The 18,520-nt window shown below is 36.7% G+C and overlaps 1 protein-coding gene and 1 non-coding gene across 5 annotated transcripts in view; both read right to left on the reverse strand.

Moving 5' to 3' along the window:
• CDH18 (cadherin 18) overlaps positions 1-18,520 on the reverse strand; it is a 588,690-nt gene that overhangs the window by 235,627 nt on the left and 334,543 nt on the right. For all 4 annotated transcript variants that reach the window (XM_036849393.1, XM_036849392.1, XM_036849395.1 and 1 more), the window contains exon 3: positions 14,876-15,170. In XM_036849393.1, the coding sequence (XP_036705288.1) occupies positions 14,876-15,170 (295 nt within the window). The remainder of the gene's footprint in view (positions 1-14,875; positions 15,171-18,520) is intronic.
• Positions 3,026-3,098, reverse strand: TRNAK-UUU. Its single transcript has one exon. It is a non-coding gene; the product is annotated as a tRNA-Lys (tRNA).

The following is an 18,520-nucleotide window of genomic DNA, read 5'->3' on the forward strand; positions in this document are numbered from 1 at the left end:
GATTAGGATTGATTAGTTGAAATTTAATAGTAGATAACTCCAAGTCCCGTTCAAGATAGCAAAGGATGAAAATCCTCAGCTCACCTTCTCCCATGGACACACTAAAACTACAACCACATATAGAACAACTATCTCTGAGAACAACCTGAAGACCAGCAGAACAGAATTTCTACAACTAAGGATTTAAGAAAAGGCCACATGGAGACTATAGGAGGGGCAGAGATGCAGTCTAGTGAAACCCGTACCCCTGGTGTGACAATCCACAAGTGGGAAGGATATCACAGCTGCAGAGGCCTCCCTCGGGCCTGAGCCCCACACTGTGCCCCCCAGCCTGGGTAACCTGCATGGAGAAGACGAGCCCCCATAATGTTTGGATTTGAAAACCAGTGGGGCTTACATCTAGGAGAGCCAGAGGAAACTGATACATCGCTAACGAAGGCCTTACATACAAACTTACTCACCCCAAGTCCTAGTGCAGAGGCAGCAGCTTAAAATGTGCCTGGGTCATGTGAGAAGGAGATTCATTGACTAATTTTAGGACACGTACTGAAGGAGCAGGGAGTAGGTGAAACTTTCTCCAGGGAGAGAAGTACTGGTGGGCACCATTTTTTTTTTTTTTTTTTAACTCTCTTTTCACCTAGCTGGCCCAGCACTGGGGGCACCATTTCTGTCACTCTCCATTTACCTAGTTAACACCATGTGCCCTGCCCTGGAGTTCCCCTGAGGACTGGCACCAGCATCCCTCCTAAGCAGTTCCCACCCTACCCCATCCAGTGCATGCCCCCAGCTGCCACCAGAGTCTTTCTAAAGCAGTTCCCACCCTACCCCATCCAGTGCGTGCCCCCAGCTGCCACCAGAGTCCTTCTAAAGCAGCGCCCACTCTGGGGTCCAGCCTAGCACACCAGCAGTTGTGGCGGTGCCTCACAGCCAGACATGTTGGGGCCAACCCAGTGCATCACCACTCTCACAGCAGTTGCAATCACACTTCTAAGCCAGCCAAGCTGGGGACCAGCCCTGCCCACTAACATGCCTACAGAAGTCATGGCTGGGCCTCACAAACAGCCAGGCAAATTAAAAAGGAAAAACAGTGTTCTAAAATCCATGGGACACAGCAAAAATAGTTCAAAGAGGGAAGTTTGTAGTGATAAAGACCTATCTCAGGAAACAAGAAAAATCTCAGATAAACAATCTAACCTTACACGTAAAGGAGCTAGAAAAAGAAGAAAAACAAAGCCCAAAGTTAGTAGAAGAAAGGAAATATTCAGATCAGAGCAGAAACAAATGAAATATAGACTAGAAAAAAATAGGAAATTCAAGGAAACTAAGAGCTGGTTCCTTGAAAAGATAAAGAAAATTGATAAATCTTTAGCCAGACCCATGAAGAAAAAAAAAGAACATGCTCAAATAAATAAACTCAGAAATGGAAGAGAAGTTACAACCAACACCACAGAAATATAAAGCATCATAAGAGATTATTACAAACAATTATAAGCCAACAAATTGGACAACCTAGAAGAAACAGATGAATTCCTAGAAATATACAATCTTCCAAGACTGAATCAAGAAAAAGTACAAAATATGAACAGACCGATCACTAGTAACAAAATTGAATAGTAATCAAAAAAACACCTAACAAACAAAAATCCAGGACCAGATAGCTTCACAGGTGAATTTTACCAAACATTTAAAGAGGAATTAATGTATATAGCTCTCAAACTATTCCAAAAAATTGAAGAGGAAAATATGCTTCTGAACTCATTCCACTAGGTCAACATCACCCTGATACCAAAACCAGAGAGGAAAATCACACACACCCACACACAGCACTGCCCCCCCACACACACAAATATAGGCCAATATCACTGATGAGCATGGGTTTAAAAATCCTCAACAAAATGTTAGCAAACCAAATTCAGCAATACACTAAAAGGGTCATACACCACGATCAAGTGGGATTTATCCCAAGAACGCAAGGATGGTTTAATATTTGCAAATCAGTCAATGTGATACAACATATTAACAATTTGAAGAATAAAAGTCACGTGAATAGATGCAGAAAAGTGTATAACAAAATTCAACATTCCCTTATCTTAAAAAAATCTGAACAAAGTAGATATAAACAGAACATACCTCAGCATAATAAAGACCATAAAATGTTTTAATAATAAGGGGGCCATTTAACTTGTGAAAGCATAGAAGATCTAGACTGAGCTTCACAGGGTTCTCTCCTTACCAGTGTATGGGAGCAAGAAAATATTTTCCATTTACTAAGGTGGGAAATGAAATTTAGCTGAGAGAAACTTAACGGACCTCAAGAGCACTCTCAATTAAGACAGACGGCAGGCAATTATGACCCTCAAGGACTGAGCCCTGAAAAACAGAGGGAATAAAGACATCTGGTAGATGGCAGCAGGAATCTACGATGGCACAGACATTCCTCTTTCCCACTGTGCCACCACTCTCTACCTGATCACTTTGCCTTCTGTCACACCTCATCACTATACCTTCTTGCTATACCTGACTGCAGTGTTTTTACTTTATACTTAATCACTGTGCCTTCATTCTACATGTGATCACGATGACTTCCTCTATCCTTGATCCCTGTATGTTCACTCTGTACCTGTTTGCTGGGCACTGTGTATTCACTCTAGTCCTCTTTGCTGGGCCTTTTCCTTATACCTCATGCTGAGCCTTCTCTGTATATTTGAACACAGAACATTCACCCCACACCTGATTGCTATGCCTTCACTCTATACCTGACTCCTAGAAAATGGCAAAAACTACCCAAAAAAGTAAGGTTGAATTTTTTGCACATGAGTTTTTAGAATGAAATTTCAGGAGCATGTGCTCTAATACAATGATTTCACACTTAAAAAAATTTTTTTTTTTTTAATATAATGATGGGAATGTATAGCTGCTTCCTTTTAGGACAGTGATTCTAGACTCAGAGAGGCTTAGGGACAGAAAGACTGCCTCAAGGCTTTTTTTGTTTCGTTTTGTTTTGGCATAGCTAGCGGGATCTCAGTTCCCTGACCAGGGACTGAACCCAGGCCCTCGGCAGTAAAAGTGCGGAGTCCTAACCACTGGACCACCAGGGAATTCCCATATTTTTCATTTTATAATATTTCACAGCAATTTCAATTTATGAGCCTTTATTAAAATATAGGGGTAATAGCATAGATTAATTAATATTATCAGTGATAATTAAGTAATGGCAAGTGTCTAATATGAGATTTTTGGTTTGGTCTATTTCACCAGAAAGGAAAGAAAGAAGAAAGGAAAGAAGACGAGAGGAGAGGAGAGGAGACGAAAGGAGAGGAGAGGGAGAAAAACAACAAAAGTGGCCATAATTAGGATAAATCTATATAAAATGTCAGTAAATTTTGTAAATATTAAGAATGATTTTAATAAGAAAATTTTATATCTATACATTTATGTGATAAATATACAGAAAAAAAAATCACATGGAATAATAGCTCTTCACCTCTATAAAAAGTATATTTTGTCTTTATTCCATATAGAGTCTATTTATTTATTGACTATTAAATTTGTGATACCTTGTTAGGTGCCTATGACACAGAAATAAAATAATAAAAAAATGTGAAGGACCTACAAATCAGTAAAATATCAGACAAGCTCAAGTTAATGTATAATATAAAGTAGTGAGCAATAAAATATAAGCTGGGAACTGGGACGCACAGCGGGAGGTGAGCGGTGGGTGAGAGAACGAAGCTTCATCTGCCGCTCCCATAAGCTCCCAACTGCTTCTGCTTGCGTTACTGCCTGAACCGTGCCTCACATTATCATCTGATCCATCCCCCCACCCCCCCAACCCCGGTCCAGGAAAAACTGTCTTTCACAAAACCAGTCCTGGTGCCAAAAAGGTTGGGGACCACTGTAATAAGCCCAGGATGCCCTAAGGTCAGTTGTAGTAAAAAATTTTAGTTGTATTTTTTTAAAAAAAGACATTATCTCCATGAAGAGAAGTATTAAGTTCCAAGGCTAATTTATACACCAGAATGTTCCTTTAGCCATTATGAAAATTTCACCCATTATATTTTTTACATTTACTTGAACATAAGTTATATCTAGAATTGCCAAAACTGATTGGTTTGCTTTGTATTCACATTTCCTACACTGAGGAGCATATACATGAAAATCATTTTTGAATATATTTTTTAAAACATTACGTGAAGATTTGGGAATTCCCTGGCAGTCCAGTTGTTAGGACTCTGCACTTTCACTGCAGAGGGCCTGGGTTCAATCTCTGCTCAGGGAACTAAGATCCTGCAAGTCCAATGGTGCGGCCAAAAACAAAAAAAAAAATAATGTGGAGATTTAATTTTTGTAAATTGGGTCCAACTTATGGTGAAATAATTTATCTATTCCAGTGAAGTACTTTCTATTATGAATTGATCAGTTTTATTGGGGAATTCCAAGTCTAGTATACTTTCATAAAAAGTAAATGGAGAAACTAAGGAATCTGAAGTAGCATAAAATGCAATCTGGTAGATCATATCAATCATTGAATAAAAGTGAGAAAATAAATTGGTTTTGTGGTCCTTCTTGAAAAAACAAATGTAATTATTTACAAGAAAATAAAAAGAATCATTACTCCATAAAGCAATAAAACTTTTTTACCAGATATCCGAACAATGATGTTCAAAAAATTAAGAGGCTGTATTTTTACAAGCTCTTTCCTCCAAACATAAGTGTAGGTGGAAAGGGCTGACATATTATCATTCAATAAATATTTACAGAACATTGTTTCAAGTGATGTACAGTAATAGAATACAGCAAAAGTAGAGTAGTAGAACTTCTGAGCCTTCTCTTCAAAAACCCTTGAAGCTTCTGCTCTCACTCTCTTGAAATGCTGCCCTAAGAATGAATGTGAAGTATTTCCCCCATTTCATGAGTTGTCTTTTCTTTTTGTTGATGGTTTCCTTTGCTGTGTAGAAACTTTCTAAAGCCCCACTTGTTTATTTCTGCTTTTGGTGTCAAAATTAAAAAGTCATTGCCAAGATTGATGTCAAGGAGTTTACCCACTATATTTTCCTCTAGGAGTTCTACAGTTGCAAGTGTTACATTCAACAAGTCTTTAATCCATTTTGAGTTGATTTTTGTGTATGGTGTAAGATAGGGGTCCAGATTCATTCTTTTGCATGTAGCTATCCAGTTTTCCCTACCCCATTTATCAAAGAGACTATACTTTCCTCACTATATATTCTTAGTTCTTTTGTCATCAATTCATTAACCATATATGCATGGGTACTTCTGGGCTCTTTATTCTGATCCATTGATCTATGTGTCTGTTTTTATGCCAGTACTGTACTGTTTTGATCACTACAGCTTTATAATATAGTTTGAAATCAGGAAGTGTGATGCCTCCAGCTTTATTCTTTCTCATGACTGCTGTGGCTTCTAGGGGTCTTTTGAGGATCCATACAAATTTTAGGATTGTTTGTTCTATTTATGTGGAAAACACCATTGTGGTTTTCATAAGGATTGTATTAAATCTGTAGATTACCTTAGGTAGTATGGACATCTTAACAATATTCTTCCAATCCATGAACACAGACTATCTTTCCATTTATTTGGTCTCCTTCAATTTCTTTCCTCAGTGTCTTATAGTTTTCAGTGTACTGATCTTTCACCTCCTCTGTTAAATTTATTCCTAAGTATTTTATTCTTTTTGATGCTATTGTAAACAGGATTGTTTTCTTAATTTCTCTCTCTGATGGTCCATGTACAATGAATGATATTTTGAGCCAGTCAATTGTGGCTTGGTTTGTTACAAAACAAAAGCTAACTGATACAGAAGAAAAGTTTTGAGAAGTTAAGAGGAAAAAGCTTATGAACCTTAGAAAATTTTGTCCAATGTATGATTCATCACTTGTTCTATGTGATTCTTCATATGCACCCTAATCTACCATGTAGGATTGCAGTGTCAGCTTCACTTTACTGAAATTATCTCATTCTGAAGTTATGCCCCAGGGTAATAATTATAAAATTGCTACTAGAATCCTGGAAGATATCCAGGTGAAGCTCCCAAGATGTTTGGGAAGAATTAAATTAGTTCCCCAACAAGCAGCACAATAAAATAAGCACAGCTGGTGTCTCTTCTTGTTGCTTTGCAACAAAGAACACAGCTGCAAATGGAAACAGGTCTGGGGTTTAGAGGTTGGAAGGGAACAAAGAAAACATGAAAAAGATTGGGGATGTTTTAATACATCTCCAAAGACAAAGAACCTTGCAGAATTTAAGGGTCATAGAGTAAAACTTTGTATCTTCTCCTGATATGCCAAATTAAGTTTTAGCACTCCATTGAAATTAGAGTTCATAAATTATAGATTCATAATTTTCATAAAGTATATTCTGCTCTCTCTCCAATTAATTAAAAACCATTATTCCTATAATCTGTTACAATTTAAAAAATGCTTTTAAATAATGTTTAATTGTTGGTATATTTTATTAACATATAGAAGAGAATAGGTAGAGATTTATATATTTCCTTATAAATATGTTTCTGTGAAAAACAAAGAAGATGTGAAATTTATTTTCAAGCAAATTAGATTGTGATCTGGCATGATTTTCTTTGAAACAATTTCCATATATAAAGCAATTTTTTGAAAATTTAAGGTGATTGCAATGCAACCAAATTTAAATTTGTACTTCTGATTCCAGGCAAAAGCAATACTAGAACTGAAGAAATGTGGGTATACTTACACACAAATAGAAGAGACAAAATTATTGTTTTTTAAAAAAGAGATTTACCAATACACACAATTAAAAATAAACCTTTGCTAGCTTTTTTATGATAATAATATATATTATTATAATACCACTAAAGGTCTTAAGACAATTGTTCCCTTTCCATCTGAGAATGGCAATGCTATTTACAAATAAGATTTTATTCATTCTATCTTCATTTTCAAAAAGCCACACATGCACCTGAACACTGACTCCAAAAAGGGAATAATTTCATCTCATGGTCACTGCCCTCTTTGAAAAACACAGACTTTTAATAAAATTACAGAAAATCAAATTAAAGAAGTACTTCTATAGAATAATCGGTAAGAGGTGGTAAAGTCATCAAGATTGGAATGATAATAAACCACATATCAGAGAATAAAGAAGACAAAAAATGTTAAGTGTGTATTGATAAAATATGTACCAGTCTCTTCATAGTCCTATCAGGTTACATTTGCCCTCCAGAATATTATAATGTCATTCTGTCCACATATGTTCACTTTGTTGAAGGCAATCACATCTTTAGATAAGTTTTGAAAAAAGCAATGTGACAGCCAATAGCTTACTAGACACCCATCATAATTCAAATGGTCCTTTTCTAAATCAGTGCTACAAAAACAGGCAGATTTAAACAAGCACCACAATGACTCTCATGTAGCCACACCTGTTACTCTACTTTCTGTGAGCACAAATATCCTAACTTTATTCAATGGTTTTCCTCACTGTTTTCAAAACGTTATCCATTTAAATATGGCAACTAATACCTAAACATGAACACTGCTTACCTGGGCAGATAGAATTGGTTTTGGTCACAAAATATATGGCATGAGCATTCCAACACTATGGGGTTCTCTTTGGAAGTGACTCGAAATTTAACAAATATTTTTTCTCCCATTCATGTTTCTATTTTGAAATCTTTTCATTCTTTTATTTTGCATGTTTCTTAGGGCAGGGATTCTCAACTGAGAGCAATTTTGACCTCCAGAGATCTTTGGGCAGTGTCTGAAGACATCACGATATGGCAGCGGTGGGAGGGATGCTATTGAAATCTAATGAGTAGAGAGACCAGGAATGCTGCTGAACATCCTATAATGCACAGGATAGCTCCCATAGCAAAGAACCTACAAGGCACAGGATAGCCCCCATAGCAAAGAACCTACAAGGCACAGGATAGCCCCCATAGCAAAGAACCTACAAGGCACAGGATAGCCCCCATAGCAAAGAACATACAAGGCACAGGATAGCCCCCATAGCAAAGAACCTACAAGGCACAGGATAGCCCCCATAGCAAAGAACCTACAAGGCACAGGATAGCCCCCATAGCAAAGAACCTACAAGGCACAGGATAGCCCCCATAGCAAAGAACCTACAAGGCACAGGATAGCCCCCATAGCAAAGAACCTACAAGGCACAGGATAGCCCCCATAGCAAAGAACCTACAAGGCACAGGATAGCTCCCATAGCAAAGAACCTACAAGGCACAGGATAGCCCCCATAGCAAAGAACCTACAAGGCACAGGATAGCCCCCATAGCAAAGAATTATCCAGTCCTACATGTCAATAGTGGAAAGGTTGCAAAACTCTTCTAGGGGGATACGATACCCTAGATATTAGCTGAAATTACATGGCGTATGTAAATCTAAGAGATAAAGAAAAACCTTATTTTAAAACATGCAACAAAAACCACTTCAGTTTATTTTGCATCTTCCTTTTTGAAAACATCCAGAATGCCACAGACTTTGTCTGCTTGTTATTACTCACTGACAGAAATATACTATCACGTTATGCTGTTCTCACTGGCAGTATAACACCCGGCAACTACTTGGAGGTCTCCATGACCATTTCTTAGCAATGGATAAACAAGAAACAGTCATCTGATAAAAACGTGCACACATAAGAGGTCCCTGGTGCTGCCTTCTCTTGCCCGCTCTGTATTCTCATATCACATTTTGCAAAGCTCTACAGGGAATCCATCATTTGCACGATGATCCTGCTTATGCCCCCTTAATCACACAAGCAGGCGTGCGTGCACACACGCACACACACACTCTAAACTATACAACCCCACAGGGAAGAGAGAGGAGTGTTTTTCATCATGTGTCTTCTATGTAAAATGCACATTTTTCTCCTTGTCTAACTGAAAAAGCCCCACACATTATATAAGATTCAGAGGATGTCTTCTCTAGTCTGCAAGCAGGGCTCCCAGTCAAACTGTATGGGCCCTCTATTTTTTTGCTTATCAAACGCCATATTGAAATTGTCTGTTTACATGTCTGCAGTCTGCTCAAATTTAGGGGCCTTGTTTTATTTACCGTTTTATTACTAGCCACTATCACATTTCTTAGCACACTAAATGCCTTCACTCTCTCTCTCCTTCTTTTCAGAAAGAATTGGAGAGAGTAAAGGATACAGTTTTTTTTTAATGACTGGATGATTCAAAACTCAATTAATGTGTATATGGTAAAAACAATGATCTTATCAGTCACCTTCTGTTGCGAAAATTTTGTTGTCACCTATCACACTCTTGTTAGCTATTATTAGTATTGAAAATGTATAGTTTTAAATGTAAATATTATTAATGTCTATTTTCACAAATCTACTTTTTACTTTTCATTATCATTTCATAAATAACATGTATATATTATTTTAATAAAGAAGAATGTACTTCTCTCATACCAAATAAACCTGCAACCCTCTTTGTAGAAGTAATCACTTTTACCTGTGTGTGTGTGTCTCCTTCAGATATTTCTTATGTATGAGTATGCATATTCTGTAACTCGTATTTATTTTTAAAAATAAAGTAGATTCTATTCCACATGGATTTCTGAAAACTTTTTTCTCACTAAAATACTCTGGATCTTTGAATGTCAGCATACACAGTCTAAATTCATTCATTTTAAGGCTGCCTAGGGTATCAGTATATGAAGAATCATTCATTTGAGAACTTCTTTATTAGTGTACTTTAAGTGTGTTTTCTATTTTTCACTATTGTGAACAATACTACAATGGGCATCCTTCCTTTTATATCTTTGCATATCCATGTGAGTATATCTATAAAATAGCTTTCTACAATAAATATATGTTCTTTTAAAAGTTTTGATAGACATTGCCAAATTACCCGCCAAAAAACTATGAAAATCAACCTTTCCGCTAATGGTTCTGCACATTAACAATTTTGTGAATTATCAAATTTGCATACTTGGTAGGTGAACATTGCTATCTCCTTCTCCTTCGTGTTTTCTTAAATTACTAGTGAAATTTGAGATTTTTTTATATAATTAACGTGTTTATTTTTCCTAAGAATCTCCTGCTAACGTAATTTCCCCATGTTTATTTGATCGTACTCATTTTATCCACTCATCAGAACTTCTATGGATCCAATTGATTCTACAGTTGATAGGAAACATGATTTAGATATCTGAAATCAACTGTTAGCTTCATCACATGCAGAAATAAATATTGGTGCCATGGCAAAATCATCTAGCGTCACAATTACATAGTAGAAATGGAAAGGACGGATGATTTTCTGTATCATTCCCAAATCAAGCCACTTAATAGAAACTGACAGCACTGTTTCTCTTCTGATGCTAAAACCTTACTCGCCACTCCTTTGGATTCAGTATTAGGTTCAATTCTTTGGTTACTGGGTTCATGCTGAAACCTAGAATTTGTCCAGCTATCAATTCAGATTCAGTGCAGCTGCACGTATCTGAAATCCAACTCGATAGCTTAAAAAGATGAGATTTACTTTCTTAAGAAGGCTCTTGGGATTCGCAGACCAGAGCTGGAGGTCAGTTCTGTAATGGATCATTTTTCCAGGCCCTTTTATCTTTCTGCACTAAAGCAACAGGCTTTCATCTTTAGGTTGCAAGTGGCTGCTACATTTCTGTACCACATCTGCTTTAGGCAACAATTGAAAGGAAAATGGTGATGGGTGAAATATGCATGCCAGGTGTGATTTTTTGGCAGGAAGCCTGTATCTTTCCTGGAAGTTCCACCTAATTGCCTCTGCTTAACATCTTACCATCTAGAATTACATCACATGGTCATTCTTAGATGAAAAGGTATGGTAGGAGATGAATATTTAATTCTGCACAGTGTCACCCTGATCAAAACTGAGTTCTCGGGCTTCCCTGGTGGCGCAGTGGTTGAGAATCTGCCTGCCAATGCAGGGGACACGGGTTCGAGCCTTGGTCTGGGAAGATTCCACGTGCCGCGGAGCGACTAGGCCCGTGAGCCACAACTACTGAGCCTGCGTGTCTGGAGCCTGTGCTCCGCAACAAGAGAGGCCGCGATAGTGAGAGGCCCGTGCACCGCGATGAAGAGTGGCTCCCGCTCGCCGCCAACTAGAGAAAGCCCTCGCACAGAAACGAAGACCCAACACAGCCATAAAAAAGTAAATAAATAAATAAATAAATAAATAAAAATTAAAAAAAAAACAAAACTGAGTTCTCTTAGTAATAGGGAAGGGGAAGCTGAATATTGGGTAACTAACAGCATTTACCTAAATGGAAGAAGAAGCATGATCCTATTGTTTGTGACAAATGCCATATTTTTGTATATGTGTATATAGTCAGCTGGGCTGTCAGAACACTAACTGCCCTGGATCAACAGGTGCCTGTCTATCAAGAGTATTAGAGGGTCATTCTCTAAAGTCCCTTACAGTAGAGGTTGGCAAACTTTTACTGTAAAAGGCAACATAGTAAACATTTTGGGCTTTGTGAGCCATAGTGTTGGCTGCAAACTCAACTCTGCTACTGCAAAGCCCAACTACCATAAGCAATATTTAAATGCACGGGTATGGCTTTGTTCTGGTAAAACTTTGTTCATAAAAACAGACAGCAGGCTGGATTTGTCTCCACTGCCATGGTTTGCTCTTCTGTCCTGCACCACATTACTAGTTTTTGTTGTTGTTGTTGTTGTTTGTTTGTTTGACTTCTAAAATTAGAGGCAGTGCAAATACCACTCATTCTTAAGCCCACAATGTAAAGTGAGTTTCTCACTCCACTAACTTTTATATCACCTTCCATATGTTCATATTACAATGTGCATTAGATGCTATTATAATTTTTATGTATTTGTTTTTCCACAATGAGTTCATACACACACACACAATATGATTTCCAATATTGCCTAAAGCTTGCCATACTCTTTCACCAGAAATCATGCATGGAACTGTGGTACAAAAGAGACTGAAAGCCTACTCTGCTTTGTCCCTTTTCTCCACTACTTTCAGGCATTAAATATTTCTCCTTCAACCATACTTGTCTCCATAAAAGAACTTAAGAATACAGTTGACCCTTGAACAACTTGGGGGTTAGGGGTACCAACCCCCTGTGCAGTCAAAAATCCACGGATAAGCTATTACGGTTGGCCTTTGTGTAGGAGGTTCCTGTAAGTGGACCCACGCAGTTCACACCCGTGTAGTTCAAGGTTCAGCTTCCCTAGTATTTCCCTCCCCTTCCTACCTTTCTCTCCAAGTCCTAGATGAGGACTGAAATGTCTTGGCTTGTTCCTAAGTCCTCCAGCCTTTGCTGCAATGATTCCTTTAGGCTTCATGATTCCTAAATGTCCAGCATTCTTTAACAGGCTCACATGTACCCACTTAGCTTTCACTGTGTTCACACACACATATATATTTCAGGGTACATTTCTGATAACTTTTTTCCTCCCCTTGTCATTTTCCTTGGCTTTTCAATCTCTGTTCTGATTCATTTCAACTATTTTCAATGTCAACTGTTTTCCTAAATATTTTTCTAGGTAAGGTGGGAGGATGATATACTTTCTGGATCCTTCTCCACATATTTCTTTCATGCTAACAGATGAATCATGTTTTGCCTGAATGAAGGATTTGGGGTTTCAGTCTTTTCTCTGTAGGCTGACAATGGTATTCAATCGTTAACCACTTTCCAATATTTCAAGTGATAAATATGATGTGAAAATATCTTTTCCTAATAGGTAATTTTTACATATCTGAAAGTTTGTAAAAATTTTCTCTGTATCCTTAGGTGAATCCTGGCAAAGTTCCTAAAGCCTAAGTTTGATTCTTATCCTATTACCCTTTCCAGGAACTCAGGAAGTCTCTTAAACTTGTAAATTCTGTATATTCCTCACCTCCAGGAAAAAAATGTTATTGCTCCTCTACTTCATCTGCTGTTTCCTGCTCTCTGGGAACATGTGTTATTCACATGCTAGGTCTAATTAACATATACTCTAAGTCTCATCTATTTCTCACAATTGCCATATATTTGTATTTTTGCCCTCTGATTTTTAGCTCTTTCTTCCAGTCTGGGATGTTCTTAAGTTCCAGAAAAATAATTTGGGTCTTATCAGTGACCCTTCATGCCTCAATGCATACAATTGATTTTTTTGTTGTTTACTTGTTTATAGAAAACATGGCTTTGAGTTACAGAAATCTCTCTGCAGTGTCCTTAAAACACTAGTGCTCTGATTATCTACCGTTCAATACTCTTTCTTGGTAATGACTGCTGTTCCCGTTTTTCTCTCTATGGTGCTTTGCCTGCCCTGGTGACCGTCGTTTCCTTTGCGCTCCCCGGGGTTCTTACTTGGCCCCTGGCAGTACCTTACCAATGGCATTCTCACAAGTGGCAGAGTCATAGAGCTCTTCGCTTTCATAGGAGAAGATGACTGGCTGATGGGCTGTCAGTCCCTTGACAAGGTGCTAGGAGGAAGGCTGTTCTGGAGTTTTCACACAAACTCTCACCTGCCAGGAATAATGGTGTTGCGCTGTTTAACTTTCCTAAGAGACCAACGAGCATGAGTGTCTTCTAGGCCTTTCCACAGGCTCTCTGAGGCTAGACCCTGCACTCTACTCTGGTCCCTGGGGAGCCAGATTAGCAATGGCTTTCTCCCCTGAGATTCTGGTTAAGGAGGAGAACTTAGTCTCTCTTTCTAACCTGCTTCCCCAATGGATTCAGAAGCTATCTGCCAATCTCAGGAGAACTAAGATGAGTGGATCTGGGAAAAAAAAAAATAAACTGCAATCTTGAATTAAAAAACCTTATGTATATGAGACAAAGGATGTTAACAAAACATACTGTGGTAATCATTTCACAATATATGTAAGTTAAGCCATCATGCTGTTCACCTTAAACTCATACAGTGCTGTATGTCAATTATATCTCAATAAAACTGGAAAAATTTTCAAATTATAAAAACCATATATATATATCCAATTACACAGAGTGACTGGATTCGTGACTATAATACTTAATTTAAAACCCATACATATACAGGAAACTTAAATATGTAAAACCTTTATTCAAAATATACGTTCTAAATCCAAACTGAGAGCCTCACAGAGGTAATAAAAATATTATTATCACAGCTGAACATTATTCTAATTATATTTAGGAAATTTATCATCTGAGATAAAAATAAAATAAAATAGCTAAACCATGGAAATCTGTGAGTGGTAGGAGAGCCCCAGATGATCAGAAGACTGGAGACCTCAATCACGATTTATCAAACGCAGTGTAGGCTCTGCATTCAGGAGAGCCTAGAGTCAATTTCTTCTAGCAATTTGGGAAAGAATTTGGGAAAGTTACTTACATACTGTACACCACTTTGCACAGCTTTAAAGCGGTATTCAAAATACTTCACAGGGTTGTCATATATTTTAAAATAAATAAGGGATGTAAATGTTTAGGAGTATCTGCAAAGTTTATTGATTAATGTAGCTATTGCTTGTACTATTAATACTAGTATAATTTGATCATAACCTGCAAGCATAAAAGACATAGCAATAGATTTCCAACATTATATTATCTGTATCTATACAAATTGTCACTGAATGTGTTGGTATGGTCAAAGAATTATGCCAGTTAAGCATGAATTGCAAGTGTTTTCTCATGTATCGTTGTTTTTCCTTGAGATCAAGCTGTTTCTAAAACCTACAGATTCAGAAATTTGTTTTAATAAGTATTAGAATAGCTAGGCCAAATATTCTTTAACACTTTAGGCCATAGGAAATTATGAAAATATTTTGGAACTTCTTCAGAATTCTTCACTCCCCTCCCAAAATTTAAAAACTGGTCTTCAAAAGATGATTTTTGGATCATCAAAAATATATTAACTGCCAAAATATAAAAATGATTTCTCTTACCCATATCTGACATTTCAGGCACAGTTACGATATATGGTCCATCTGTGAACTTCGGAGCATTGTCATTGATGTCTTGCACTTTGATGATAAACTCAGATTCAGGTTCAAGGGGCTTGTTTGTTCGTCTGTCAATAGCCTGAGCATGAAGCACATAGTGGGTCTTCTGCTCTCTGTCTAGGCTTTTTGTTGAGTGGATGTCACCCGTGGTATCATCAATGATAAATATAGTCCCAGCACCTTCTCCAGTAAGGATGTACTTCACAGATCCATCACCTTTGTCAGAATTGGAGTGCAGCTGTAAATAAAGATGGAATAATTTAACACGAAATTATACTCCAACTTCACATGGTGTTCTCTGAAAACTGCCTATCTATAATTTAATACTTAGTTTGATTATGACTTTTCTTCTCTCCACAGTGTCCCATGTGTTGCTACAATCATCTATTGGTCTGCAGTTTTTCTCCACTTGGTATTAATATGGATATTTTTATTATGATCTGCCTAAGATCCAATTATTGATGTAAGAAAAATTAATAAGCAATACTTATTAAAAGAAAAACAATAACCCTTGCAGTCATTCTACTAAATCCACACTTTACTACCTACATAGAATAGAACTGGAAAAAGAAACTACCAGTAAATCACTGTTGCCTTCCATACTTGTAGGGATTTTTTTTTTTTAATTAATAGCTTGTCATTCTGTTTCAACATTAAAATTAGAAAAGAAAATTGTAGGACAAATTGACATTCAAATTATTTATTAAAAATTCCACAAAAGAGGCACTTATTTGTCACAGAAGCATTAATTTTATAATTTGGAAAAATAAATATTTTCTAGATTAATTGTTTACATTTAGAATTTACAAAAAAATTGTGGTAGAATATTCTCTTTCTTGAAAATTTATGAAACTTTAACTCAAAATTTAAATAACAGTAATAGATTTAATCAATACATAGGCCCTAATTTTTAATTAATTGAGAAACACTAAAAAATTTCACTTATTAAATTAAAATGATCGAATATTCTTTGAATAGACATTATAAGAGTAATATTTCAGCAGAGAATTTCAACAAGAAAGATAAATAACGGTAAGATAATTATAAGCCTCTTTTTATCATTTATATATTAGCAAATGCTTTTAAACTGCATATGGTTCACACTTAATATCTTGCTATAACTTATAGCATCAAAGTTCAGTTAAATATTTCCATGAATACTACTGCTATATTTCTAGCTAAGAACGACATCAGTATTTTCTTAAATTGCAAACACATACTTGAAGAATGGTTTCGCCCAAGAGACCTGAACAGTTATCCTTCATATGAAACCTTTTTGGTCACATAACCTCAACTACTCACTTTTTGCACATTTCTGACCCTTGCAAACATTGAAAATATATAACCTTATTCACATAGCGTTTTGGTTTCTAGCCACAGTAAAGTGAAAATGTTCAAGGTTTATGTTGAAGTCTCTGAACTCTTAGAAGATATTTTTTAAAAGATAAAATATAGGGATTTCCCTGGTTGCACAGTGGTTAAGAACCCGCCTGTCAATGCAGGGGACAGGGGTTCGATAACTGGTCTGGGAAGATCCCACATGTCGCAGAGCAACTAAGCTCGTGAGTCACAACTACTGAGTCCATGAGCCGCAGCTACTGAGTCCATGTGCCACAACTACTGAAGCCCACGCGCCCTAGAGCCCATGCTCCATAGCAAGAGAAGCCACCGCAATGAGAAGCCCACCCACTTCAATGAAGAGTAGTCCCCACTCGCCACAACTAGAGAAAGCCCGCATCAGCAACGAATGGCCATCATCAAAAAGCTAGAAACAAATGCTGGAAAGGGTGTGGTGAAAAGGGAACCCTCCTGCACTGTTGGTGGGAATGTAAATTGATACAACCACTATGGAGAATAGTATGAAGGTTCCTTAAAAAACTAAAAAAAGAACTACCATATGACCCAGCAATCCCACTACTGGGCATATACCCTGAGAAACCCATAATTCAAAAACAGACATGTACCACAATGTTCATTGCAGCACTATTTACAATAGCCAGGTCATGGAAGCAACCTAAGTGTCCATCGACAGATGAATGGATAAAGAAGATGTGGCACATATATGTATAATGGAATATTACTCAGCCATAAAATGAAATGAAATTGAGTTATTTGCAGTGAGGTGGATGGACCTAGAGTCTGTCATAAGGGTGAAGAAAGTCAGAAAGAGAAAAATACCAAATGCTAACACATACATATGGAATCTAAAAAAAAAAAAAAAATGGCTCTGATGAACCTAGGGGCAGGACAGGAATAAACACGCAGACGTAGAGAATGGACTTGAGGACACAGGGAGGGGGAAGGGTAAGCTGGGACAAAGTGAGAGAGTACCACTGACATATATACACTACCAAATGTAAAAGAGATAGCTAGTGGGAAGCAGCTGCATAGCACAGGGAGATCAGCTTGGTGCTTTGTGACCACCTAGAGGGGTGGGATAGGGAGGGCGGGAGGGAGGGAGATGCAAGAGGGAGCAGATATGGGGATATATGTATACATATAGCTGATTCACTTTGTTATACGGCAGAAACTAACACAACATTGTAAAGCAATTATACTCCAATAAACATGTTAAAAAAAAATTTTTAAAGACCCAATACAGCTATAAATAAATAAATAAATAAATATAAAATATAGAAAAAGACAATATAAGGAAAGAACTATTAATATGGGAAAATGAAGGCATCTGAAACATAAATAATATTACATCAGGAAAAGCTTAACTTATTTATTGAAAATACATAGGACATAATCAGGGGCAAAATTCTGATGGGAATCACTCAGCTAGATTAAACAAATTAAATCATTTCAAAACTGCTTTTTTGGAGTTTTTCTAAAAAGGAGTAAAAATACATTAGCAAAATATGAAAAACACAGCTTTCAAAGATTCACACTTCATTAGTAAATTAACTACTAAAAGAAGCAGTAAAATGAGTTGCATAGAGACAGATGTATGCATGTATGAAAGTGAATTTATTCATTTATTTATGTCTCTTGACATATAATTTTAGCACCTACAAGAAAAGATTTATCATTTATGCAGCAGACGTCTACACAACATCGACAGAGCAGTCTATTTCACATTCTCCAACTTTGCCTCTATCCATGACCAAAGCACAGCAAAGTAAAGCAATAAATTCATTGAACAAATGTTTCTAAAACCTTTTCTGGAACATTTGTGTTACTAAATTAACAAAAGGTGAGATTGCTTTAATAGCTATTGCTATACTGTGTATAAATTATAAATCTATATATTATAAATATAAGTAATTAAAAACACTTGAGGGCAAGGGTTAAGCCTTCTAACAACTAATTTTTGAAAGATATAACAATGGTGACAATTAACTCTTTTCCTCAGGATATATTCGCATACTCTTTTATATTTTAGTGAGGTTAATTTGAAATTATTTAGTCTTGGATTAAAGGTTCACATTACAAAGGGTTAACTATATTTATATTTTTAAATAGGCGTATGGATGTAGACCAGAAACAGAAATATGTAAAAGAAGTAGTAAAGTTGTCAGTCTAAAGCATCTGTTAAAAAATTATATGTTCTGTGCTTTATACTGATTATGCTAAATAATTCAA

This window comes from Balaenoptera musculus, chromosome 3 (assembly GCF_009873245.2).
Source record: "Balaenoptera musculus isolate JJ_BM4_2016_0621 chromosome 3, mBalMus1.pri.v3, whole genome shotgun sequence".
NCBI lineage: Eukaryota > Metazoa > Chordata > Mammalia > Artiodactyla > Balaenopteridae > Balaenoptera > Balaenoptera musculus.